We start from the raw sequence: 12,501 nt of genomic DNA, 5'->3' as shown, positions 1-12,501 counted from the left end.
TGTCTACACATTTCTATCTCTGTTTTTCAGATGTTCATGTTGTCTCTTAGCCCTCCTGCTTTCTCCCCGAGATCTAATGGTATTTCTTAAATGACAGCATCTCAGGGACTTGATTGGTTATATTTCAGTAAGAATCAATATGTCACGGAGGAAAATCTTAATTTCGGGAGGCAATGCATTTTAAACCAGCCCTCAGTTACTGTACATGGACCAAGCACGGCCCATCCAGCCGCATCCACTCACCGTGCAGACGCACTGCTCCCTCTATTGTGGATCACTCATTTCCAGCCCCAAAACACCTCTACTTTCACTTGTTTTCTTAACTGGTCTACATTTATGTAAAGTAATAGCTTTTTTAAGGAGTTAAAATTGAATAAGTAAATATCGAATAAACTGTGAATGTTATTATTGAACAGATTCTATTATTAAGAAGCCCTTGTGTTGATGCCAGCCTTGTTTCATGTTGTTTCTTTTTTTAATATTTAATTTTTTACTTTTTAATTATTATTTTTTGAGATGGAGTCTCACTCTGTCGCCTAGGCTGGAGTGCAATGGCACAATCTCAGCTCACTGCAACCTCCGCCTCCCAGGCTCAAGCAATTCTCCTGCCTCAGCCTCCCGAGTAGCTGGGATTAACAGACACCTGCCACCACACCTGGCTACATTTTTTTATTTTTAGTAGGGACAGGGTTTCACCATATTAGCCAGGTTGGTCTCGAACTCCTGACCTTAAGTGATTTGCCCGCCTCGGCCTTCCAAAGTGCTGGGATTACAGGCGTGAGCCACTGCGCCTGGCCTACTTATGTTTCAATTAATTTTCCTTAGTTGTAAGTTTTAAAAACAATGAAGGTAGTGGAGATACTGATTTTTTTTCTTTTAGGATTCAAGAGGAGCTTTACTTTAGGCTTGTTAAGAATAAGGTGGTTGAAGCATCATTTGTGTGGCATATGACTTAGGTATTACTATTTTCTTTTACCATTGTTAAGTTTCCAAAGTGTAATATTCACAAGTTAATGAGGATATTAAAAGTATGTTCATCAATTAATTTATCAGCAACTTGCATATTTCTTTGATTCTAAAATGTACTTTCCCTCCCCCCCACATTTCACCATCATCTGTTTTCTTAATGATGGATCTCAGATGAAGTGGTATATAAAGTTCCTTGTCTAGGCATTTGTAAGATTCAGGTCTAGGTCATTTGAGTCTCAATAAGAGGAGAGATCTGGACAAAGAAAGCTTATTTTCCTGTTTTCAGTCAGGAGGATCTCTCACATTTGTTATTGATCAAAAACTAGGACTGAATCAGAGTTTGACATTTTCTTTGTGAATCATTATTTTATTAATGATGTTTAAAATTTAGGAGCAAAAAAGGCATTTCCAACAATTCAATTACAGATGCTATTTTATTCAGCTTTTTCTGTCAAACTGAATTGTTCATTCCAAATCCTTGCTTTTAGAGAATAGCTGAGTGTGTAGGAAAAAGAGGGACCACTTGAGGTCTACTGCGAGAGAAATAGAAATCAAAGTTCACAACATACAAAGAATTTATTTATGCAATACAGGCCTTTTCTCAAATATTTTTCACAGAATTCCACACAGTAATCTACTAGAAAAGTAGAATTATACAACACCAAATAACATTGTTTCTTAGTACAAATTGCTAATCAAAAGGAAGGTGGAGATAGTTGAATAACAAATAGTAAAACAGGTGTTGCTGAATACAGCACCTGGTAGCCTCTACTTGCAAACCTGGGGAGGGAAGAGGGGGCCCCAACAATGGCTCTGCCTCATTGTCCGGGCACAGGCAAACCGCAGTAGTGAGCTTTGGTACTTGCATTTACTTTAAAAGAAAAACAAATGTTGTGAGCGCAAGAGCATTTCCATAGTTTCATTTTGTTGTGCTATGAAGATGACAGATCAGGAAAAAAATGGTAACTATTTCACACTTGCTATAAATTAGATTCCTTGTGCTAACCACACAATAAAATGCCTCCCCCAAACCATACTTTTCTAGGTCTAAAACATGCTTGAAGAATAACAGTGACAGAATTAACTGAGATGTTTTAAATTACATTTACCATAATTTAAACATTACTATTTAAATCCCAGAAATATTAGTGCTGAAGAAGTACAGTTTGGAAAAATACAGGACCCAAATTACAGCATCAGATTTTTCTATTCCAATATTATAACCCACTTCCCCACTGTGAAAATCCTATTTCTCAAGCTTGTAGATGCATGGGAAATGTTCTTCATAATATTATAGCTGGAATAAGTGGTTTACTTGTTCCACTGTACGTTTCCATAATTGGTGAAAATAGACTTCTCATTATGACTAAAAATATAGATTTTTTAAAACTACAGAACCCAGCAGCCAGTTTTCTGCTTTGCTAATCCCCCCAAAAAAGTCAAGCAAAGACTACAAAAATAGCAATTATTAATAACTTTAAAAAATATTTTGCTTCTTTGAGCAAATTTAAGTTACATTCAGATGTGGTAGAAGAGAATGATGCTCCAGATACTTCTGCTCATCCTAGGGGCAGAGTGAATGCACAGCTGTCACCATCAGTAGCGGGTTTGGTATTCATGATGCCACCGGTTAAAGTCGTTGTAAAATAGCACAATGCTTCCTGAAGCCATGCCAGAAACGATGCACCTAGGAGAAGCACAGAGAGAAGGACTTTTACAAACCTGTGTGTCCTAGAGATGTTACTAAAAACTGCTCTCCCCAAATCCACAAAGTAAATACAGAAGATGATGGCAGTGAAGGCTCCAATTTGTGAGAACTAAGGTGTGTATTTCATGACTAAAATGTAGCCCTGGGTAAGCTTAGAGTACTGCCTCTGACACTCCACAAGGATCCAAGCCACAGCTTGCTTTTTCACTGAAAGGGTAAGGACAGCTGGTGTGTGCAAGATGAGTCACTAAAACCTGAACAGATTTGGTAATTTCTAAAGGAGAACTGGGCTGGCAAGACCCATCCTTTACATAAGCAACAGAATCAAAAGAAGGAACCACAATCTCAAAGTAACTGCTGGTGGAAGCAGCAGCACACACTCAAGTGACAAGAGACACCACCTCTGACAGGTGCAGAATCAATGAAGAGTGAAAAAGAAGAGTGTTGACCATAATTTAAGATGATCTCCCCTCTGTGGAGAAGGAGTCTATGTCCATCATGCTCTGGGTGAGGACCTAGTCCTCATTAACACAGTGACTCACTGAACTCACTGAAGGTAAGAACTTCTGCAAGCTTCTTTGGTCTCCTGTCCCCAAAGAGGTGGTGCAGGGAAAGAGATGGAGAAAATAGGTGAACATAAACTGGGCATAGCCCATTATCTTAGACTTTTCTCTGTCTAGTTTGGTTAGGACAGCCCTTAGAAGCCATATTCAGTATGCTTCCTAGTACCTCGTATCAAAATTAGGAACTAAAATGTGTCACTACAAAAAAATCAACACAAAAGAAGACATTAAGGAGGAAATGAGAGACAAAACTCTTAAGGCAGAGAGAAAAAGAGCAAAGTGGCAAAAGTCAGTCTTATCAGTCATTAAAGAGATTACATTCTCCAGCCAAAAGGAAGCAATTGGTAGCATGGATTAAAAAACATGATCCAAATATATGTTGTCTACAGGAGACCCACTTGCGATCTAAAGACGAACAGCTTGAAAGTGAAAGGATGGAAAAGATATTCCACGTAAGTACTAACAGAGAGCTGAGGTGGCTTATACTAATATCAGACAAAATAGTCTTTCAGTCAAAAACTGTTACAAGAGACAAAGAAGGACACTATATTGAGAAAAAGGTAAATTCACAGAAATATAACAATTATATATGCATTTATCATCAGACCCCCAAGATATACAAAGCAAACATTAACAGAATTGAAGGGAGAAATGGTTCTACAGTAATAGTTTTAGACTTCAGTACCCCACTTTAAATAATGGGTGGAACAACCAGGTGGAAGATAAGGAAATAGGACACTTGAATAATACGATAAGCCAACTGAAACTGACACACCTATATATATAACACCCACCCAGCAACAATAGAATATATATTTTTCTCAAGTGCACAATGGAATTGTCTCCAAGATAAACCATATGTCAGGCCACAAGTGTTAATGACTTAGTAAAGATTAAAATCACAAAGTAGCTTTTCTGATCATAATAGAATGAAACTAGACACCAATAACTGAAGGTAAACTAGAAAATTTGCAAATATGTGGAAAATAAACAAATGATGGGTCAAAGAAAACATAAGAGACATCAGAAAATACTGAGACAAAAGGAAATATAACATGCCAAAACTTACAAAATGCAGCAAAAGCAATGCTAAGATGCAAATGTTTAGCTGTAAACACATACATTTAAAAATATCTCAATTCAATAAGCTAATTTTATGTCTTAAGGAACTAGAAAACAGACTAAACCCAAGGCTAGGCAGAAGGAAGAAACTATTAAAGAGATAAATAAAACAGAAAATAGTAAAGTGATGATAGAAAAAACCCCAAAAAATTGGTTCTTTGAAAAGATCAACAAAATTGACAAACCTCTAGCTAGACTAAGATGACTTGGCTGGGCATGGTGGCTCATGCCTGTAATCCCAGCACTTTGGGAGGCCAAGGCAGGTGGATCACGTGGGGTCAGGAGTTTGAGACCAGCCTGGCCAACCTGGTGAAACCCCATCGCTACTAAAAATACAAAAATTAGCTGGGTGTGGTGGTGGGCACCTGTAATCCTAGCTACTCAGGAGGCTGAGGCAGGAGGATCACTTGAACCTGCGAGACAGAGGTTGCAGTGAGCCGAGATTGTGCCCCTGCACTCCAGCCTGGGTGACAGTGCGAGACTCCATCTCAACAACAACAAAAACACTTGAATTACTAAAATCAGAAATAAAAGTTTGGACAGTACTGATTTGGCAGAAACAACGAATTAAGAGAGACTATTAGAAACAACTGTATACCACCAAATAGGGCAACCTACATGGAATAGACTCCTGAAAACAGTATACCAAAACTGAATGAGGAAGAAATAGAAATGATTAGATTTATGACGAATGAAGAGACTGAATCAGTAATCAAAAACCTCCCAATAAGAAAAGTCCTAGACCAGATAGATGGCTTCACTGATGAATTCTACCAAACATTTAAAGAAGTATTAACACTAATCCTTCTCAATTTCTTCCAAAAAATTAGAGAATCCAGAACACTTCTTAAGTGATTCAGTGAGGCCAGTATTACCCCAACACCAGAACCAGTTGAAGACATTACAACAAAAGAACATACAGACCAGGATACAAAATACTGGCAAACTGAATTTACTAGCATAGTAGTGGGAATAGACACCATGACCAAGTGAGATTCATTCCGGGAATGCCAGGATGACTCACCATGCAAAAGTCAACCAACATAACATACTACATTAACAGAATGAACAACAACAAAATAAGCCCACATGATCATCTCAACTGATGCTGGAAAATTTGATGTGACAAAATTCATCCTTTTATTATGAAAGCAATAAACTAGGAGTAGAAGGAAACCATCTCAGATGATAAACAGCATGTATGAATAACCCACAGCTAACACCACACTTGACGAAAAAAAGTTTTTCCCCTGTGATTGGGAACAAGGCAAGGATGCCCACTTTCACCACTCTTATGCAACACAATACTGAAAGTCCTAGACAGAGCAATTACACAAGAAAAAAGTATCCACATTGGAAAGGAGGGGTGCAACTGTCTCTGTTTACAGATGACATGATCTTATATGTAGGAAATCCTAAAGAAAGATTCCACACCAAAACAAAACAAAAACTTAGAGCTCAGTAAATCTGCAGGATATACAACACGAAAATCGGTTGCATTTTTATACACTGACAATGAGCAGTCCAAAAGGAAAATTAAGAATTGCAGTGAGCCGAGATCGTGCCATTGCACTCCAGCCTGGGCGACAGAGCAAGACAGAAACCCCGAACAGCCAAAACAATCTTGAGAAAGACGAAATATGTTAGCAGTTGCACATTTTCTGATTTGAAAACTTACTGCTACAATGCAACAGTAACCAAAACATTGTCATACTGATATAGACAGACCAACAGAAGAGAAAGTTGAGAAATAATTCCTCACACATGTGCTAAAATAGGGTGCCAAGACCTTTCAATGGAGAAAGCACCTTCTTTTCAACAAATGATGCTGGGAAAATCGGATGTCCACATGCAAAACAAAGTGGACCCTTACCTACCATTATGTTAAAAAACTAACTCAAAATGGATCAAAAACCTAAATATAAATTAAAACTATAAAACTTCTAGATGAAAACATATGGGAAAACCTTCATGACCTTGGATTTTGCAGTGGTTTCTTGGATATGATACCAAAATGAAAGACACAAGATAACAAAACAAAAAACTCATAACAAAAAATAGGACTTCATAAAAAGTAAAATCAGGGCTGGGTATGGTGGCTTATGGCTATAATCCCAGCACTTTGGGTGACTGAGGCATCAGGATGGTTTGAGCCCAGGAGGAGTTCAAGACCAGCCTGGGCAACACAGTGAGACCCCGTCTCCACAGAAAAAAGCCGGGCATGGCAGCACATGCCTGTAGCACCAGCTACCACGTAGCTGAGGCAGGAGAATCATTTGAGCCTAGAAGATTGAGGCTTCAGTGAGCTGTGATTGCACCACTGTACTCCAGCCCGGGCAAAAGAGTGAGACCCTGTCTCAAAAAAAAAAAAATTTTGAGCGTCTAAGGACACTATGAAGAGAGTGAAAAGACAGCATCATTGGTCATTAGGGAAAGCAAAACCACAGTGAGAGACCATGCCTGTTAGGACAACTGCTGAAAAATAGAGCAAGTGTTGATAAGGATGTGGAGAAATTGGAACCCATGTAAAATGGTACAGCCACTGTGGAAAACACTTCAAAGTTTCCTCAAAATGTCAAACATGGAACTGCCATATAACCCAGCAGTTCCACTCCTGGGCATACACCCAAAAAAACTGTAAAAAGGGACTTGAATAGATATTTGTAGATAATGTTCATAGCAGCATTACTCACAGTAGCCAGAAGGTAGAAACAACCCAAGTGTCCATCATCAACCGGTGAATGATAAACAGAACGCAGAATATTCATACAATATTTCTGATACGTGCTACAACATGCAAGAATGTTGAAAGCGTTATCCTAAGTGAAATAAGCCAGGCACAACACAACAAATATTGTATGATTCCACTTACAGAAGGTGCTTAGAAGAGGCAAATTCATAGAGACAGAAAGCAGAATGCAGATGAGCTGGCAGGGAGAGAGAGTCATTAACAGGCAGAGCTTCTGTTTATGATGAAAAAGGGACTGGAATTGGATGATGGTGGCACAACACTGTAAATGTACATAATGCACTAAATTATATATCAAAAAGTTTAGATGGAAAATATTACATGTTGCCACGATTTTTTTTTAAAGGAACAAAAATGAGTGATTGTATGTTAAGAGGAAATAAGGTGCCAGATAAAGATGATCCCACCAAATTCTACCACTCGAGAGCTTCTAGGAAATAAGCCCTATCTTTCAGGGGACTCTTCATATGCAGAGATAAAGGCATTTTACATTAAACATGTTTGCAGCTCTTTCAATTTTATTTACTAAAAAAGATACTTCAGGCTGGCAAGATGGCCGAATAGGAACAGCTCTGGTCTGCAGCTCCCAGAGAGATCGACACAGAAGGTGGGTGATTTCTGCATCTCCAACTGAGGTACTTGGTTCACCTCACTGGGACTGGTTGGACAGTGGGTGCATCCCACAGAGGGTGAGCTGAAGCAGGGTTGGGGGTTGCCTCAGCCAGGAAGCGCAAGAGGTCGGGGAATTCCCTCCCCCAGCCAAGGGAGGCTGTAAGGGACTGTGCCCTGAGGAATGGTGCACTCTGGCCCAGATACTGTCCTTTTCCCATGGTCTTCACAACCTGCAAACCAGGAGATTCCCTCGGGTGCCTACAGCACCAGGGCCCTGGGTTTCAAGCACAAAACTGGCCGTTTGGGCAGACACCAAGCTAGCTGCAGGAGTTTTTTTTTTTTTTTCCCCACACCCCAGTGGTGCTTGGAATGCCAGCAAGACAGAACCGTTTACTCCCCGGAAAGGGCTGAAGCCAGAGAGCCAAGTGGTCTGGCTCGGCGGGTCCCACCCGCATGGAGCCCAGCAAGCTAAGATCCACTGGCTTCAAATTCTCACTGCCAGCACAGCAGTCTAAAGTTGACCTGGGAGGCTCAAGCTTCGTGGGGGGAGGGGTGTCCGCCATTGCTGAGGCTTGAGCAGGTGGTTTTACCCTCACAGTGTAAACAAAGCCTCTAGGAAGTTCGAATTGGGTGGAGCCCACAACAGCTCAGCAAGGCCACTGTGGCCAAACTGGCTCTCTAGATTCTTCCTCTCTGGGCAGGGCATCTCTGGAAAAAAAAGGAGCGCCCTAGTTAGGGGCTTATAGATAAACCCCCATCTCCCTGGGACAGAGCACTTTGGGGAAGGGGCGGCTGTGGTTGCAGCTTCAGCAGACTTAAATGTCCCTGCCTGACAGCTCTGAAGACAGCAGTGGATCTCCCAGCATAGTGTTTGAGCTCTGCTAAGGGTCGTACTGCCTCCTCAAGTGGAACCTCGACCCCTGTGTCTCCTGACTGGGAGATACCTCCCAGTAGGGGCCAAAAGACACCTCATACAGGAGACCTCTGGCAGAGGCCCCTCTGGGATGAAGCTTCCAGAGGAAGGAACAGGCAGCAATCTTTGCTGTTCTGCAGCCTCCACTGGTGATACCGAGGTAAACAGGATCTGGAGTGGACCTCTAGCAAACTGCAGCAGACCTGCAGCTGAAAGGCCTGTTAGAAGGAAAACTAACAAACAGGAATAGCATCAACATCAACAAAAAGGATATCCAGACACAGAAATCCCATCCAAAGGTCACCAACATCAAAGACCAAAGATAGATAAATCCACGAAAATGGGGAGAAACCAGTGCAAAAAGGCTGAAAATTGCAAAAACCAGAATGCCTCTTCTCTTCCAAAGGATTACAACTCTGCCAGCAAGGGAAAAAAACTGGACAGAGAATGAGTTTGACAAATTAACAGAAGTGGGCTTCAGAAGGTGAGTAATAACGAACTCCTCCGAGCTAAAGGAGCACATTCTTAACCCAATGCAAGGAAGCTAAGAACCTTGAAAAAAGGTTAGATGAATTGCTAACTAGAATAACCAGTTGAGAGAAGAACATAAATGACCCGATGGAGCTGAAAAACACAGCATGAGAACTTCGTGAAGCATACACAAGTATCAGTAGCTGAATTGATCAAGCAGAAGAAAGGACATCAGAGACTGAAGATCAACTTAATGAAATAGAGAAGACAAGATTAGAGAAAAAAGAATGAAAAGGAATGAACAAAGCCTCCAAGAAATATGGGACTGTGTGAAAAGACCAAACCTACGTTTGATTGGTGTACCTGAAGGTGACAGAATGGAACCAAGCTGGAAAACACTCCTCAGGATATTATCCAGGAGAACTTCCCCAGCCTAGCAAGACAGACCAACATTCAAATTCAGGAAATACAGAGAATGCCACAAAGATACTCCTCGAGAAGAGCAACCCCAAGACACATAATCATCAGATTCACCAAGGTTGAAATGAAGGAAAAAACATTAAAGGCAGCCAGAAAGAAAGGTCGGGTTACCCACAAAGTGAAGCCCATGAGACTAGCAGCAGATCTCTCAGCAGAAACCCTACAAGCCAGAAGAGAGTGGGGGCCAATATTCAACATTCTCAAAGAAAATAATTTTCAACCCAGAATTTCATATCCAGCCAAACTAAGCTTCATAAGCAAAGGAGAAATAAAATCCTTTACACATGGAAAATGTTGAGAGATTCTGTCACCACCAGGCCTGCCTTACAAGAGCTCCTGAAGGAAGCACTACACATGGAATGGAACAACCGCTACCAGCCACTGTGAAAACATACCAAATTGTAAAGACTATCGACACTATGAAGGAAACTGCATCAACTAATGAGCAAAATAACCAGCTAACATCATAATGACAGTATCAAACTCACACATAAGAATATTAACTTTAAATGTAAATGAGCTAAATGCCCCAATTAAAAGACACAGCCTGGCAAATTGGATAGAGTCAAGACCCATCAGTGTGCTGTATTCAGGAGACCCATCTCACATGCAGAGACACACACAGGCTCAAAATAAAAGGGTGGAGGCAGATTTACCAAGCAAATGGAAAGCAAAAAAAAAAAAAAAAAAAAAAGCAGGGTTGCAATCCTAGTCTCTGATAAAACAGACTTTAAACCAACAAAGATAAAGAGAGACAAAGAAGGTCATTACATAATGGTAAAGGGATCAACACAATAAGAAGACCTAACTATCCTAAATATATATGCACCCAATACAGGAGCACCCAGATTCACAAAGCAAGTTCTTAGAGACCTACAAAGAGACTTAGACTCCCACAGAATAATAGTGGGAGACTTTAACACCCCACTGTCAATGTTAGATCAATGAGACAGAAAATTAACAAGGATATTCAGGACTTGAACTCAGCTCTGGATAAAGCAACCTAATAGACATCTAAAGAAATCTTCACTTCAAATAATCAGAATATTCATTCTTCTCAGCACCACATTGCACTTATTCTAAAATTGGCCACATAATTGGAAGTAAAACGCTCCTCAGCAAATGCAAAAGAATGGAAATCATAACCAACAGTCTCTCAGACCACAGTGCAATCAAATTAGAACTCAGGATTAAGAAACTCACTCAAAACCACAACAACTACATGGAAACTGAACAATCTGCTCCTGAATGACTACTGGGTAAATACTGAAATGAAGGCAGAAATAAAGATGTTACTTGAAACCAATGAGAACAAAGACACAACATACCAGAATCTCTGGGACACATTTAAAAGTGTTTAGAGGGAAATTTATAGTACTAAATGCCCACAAAAGAAAGCAGGAAAGAACTAAAATCAACATTCTAACATCACAATTAAAAGAACTACAGAAGCAAGCGCAAACAAATTCAAAAGCTAGCAGAAGACAAATAACTAAGAGCAGAACTGAAGGAGACAGAGACACAAAAAACCCTTCAAATCAGTGAATCCAGGAGCTGGTTTTTTTGAAAAGATCAATAAAATAGACCACTAGCTAGACTAATACAGAAGAAAAGAGAAAAGAATCAAATAGACACAATAAAAATGATAAAGGGGGTATCACCACTGATCCCACAGAAATACAAACTACCATCACAGAATACTATAAACACTTCTACGCAAATAAACTAGAAAATCTAGAAGAAATGGATAAATTCTTGGACACATACACCCTCCCAAGTCTAAACCAGGAAGAAGTCAAATCCCTGAATAGACCTGTAACAAGTTCTGAAATTAATAGCCTACCAACCAAAAAGAGACCAGGACCAGACAGATTCACAGCCAATTCCTACCAGATACAAAAAGGAGCTGGTACCATTCCTTCTGAAACTATTCCAAACAATAGAAAAAGAGGGAACCCTCCCCAACTCATTTTATAAGGCCAGCATCATCCTGATACCAAAATCTGGCAGAGACACAAGAAAGAAAGAAAATTTCAGGCCACTATGCCTGATGAACATCAGTGTGAAAATCCTCAATAAAATATGGGCAAACCGAATCCAGCAGCACATCCTAAAGCTTATCCACCATGATCAAGTAGGCTTCATCCCTGGGATGCAAGGCTGGTTCAACATACACAAATCAGTAAACATAATCCATCACGTAAACAGAATCAGTGACAAAAATCACATGATTATCTCAATAGATGCTGAAAAGGCCTTTGACAAAATTCAACAGTGCTTCATCCTAAAAACTCTCAATAAACTAGGTACTGATAGAATGTATCTCAAAATAATAAGAGCTATTTATGACAAACCCACAGCCAATATCGTACTGAATGGGCAAAAGCTGGAAGCATTCCCTTTGAAAACCGGCACAAGACAAGGATGCCCTCTCTCACCACTCCTAGTCAACATAGTATTGGAAGTTCTGGCAGGGCAATCAGGAAAGAGAAAGAAAGGGTACTCAACTAGGATAAGAGGAAGTCAAACTGTCTCTGTTTGCAGATGGCATGATTGTATATTTAGAAAACCCTATTGTCTCAGCCCAAAATCTCCTTAAGCTGAAAAGTAACTTCAGCAAAGTCTCAGGATACAAAATCAATGTGCAGAAATCATAGGCATTCCTATACACCAATAACAAACAGAGAGCCGAATCATGAGTGAACTCCCATTCACAACTGCTTCAAAGAGAATAAAATGCCTAGGAATCCAACTTACAAGGGATGTGAAGGACCTCTTGAAGGAGAACTACAAACCACTGTTCAAGGAAATAAGAGGACACAAATAAATGGAAGAACATTCCATGCTCATGGATAGGAAGAATCAATATTGTGAAAATGGTCATACTGCCCAAAGTAATTTATAGATTCAATGC

At 40.1% G+C, this 12,501-nt stretch overlaps 1 protein-coding gene across 1 annotated transcript in view; it reads right to left on the bottom strand.

Annotated features, from left to right (window-relative positions):
* Positions 1–1,315: 1,315 nt before the first annotated feature.
* The window catches only part of LRBA (LPS-responsive vesicle trafficking, beach and anchor containing), a 785,611-nt gene continuing 774,425 nt past the window's right edge, over positions 1,316–12,501 (bottom strand). Inside the window, exon 57 of the mRNA XM_011956584.1 lies at positions 1,316–2,656. Coding sequence (XP_011811974.1) covers positions 2,566–2,656 — 91 coding nt within the window. The 3' untranslated portion in view covers positions 1,316–2,565. The remainder of the gene's footprint in view (positions 2,657–12,501) is intronic.

Source organism: Colobus angolensis, unplaced genomic scaffold, assembly GCF_000951035.1.
Source record: "Colobus angolensis palliatus isolate OR3802 unplaced genomic scaffold, Cang.pa_1.0 Scaffold111, whole genome shotgun sequence".
NCBI classification, from domain to species: Eukaryota; Metazoa; Chordata; class Mammalia; order Primates; family Cercopithecidae; genus Colobus; species Colobus angolensis.
This window is presented reverse-complemented; position numbering and strand designations above follow the sequence as displayed.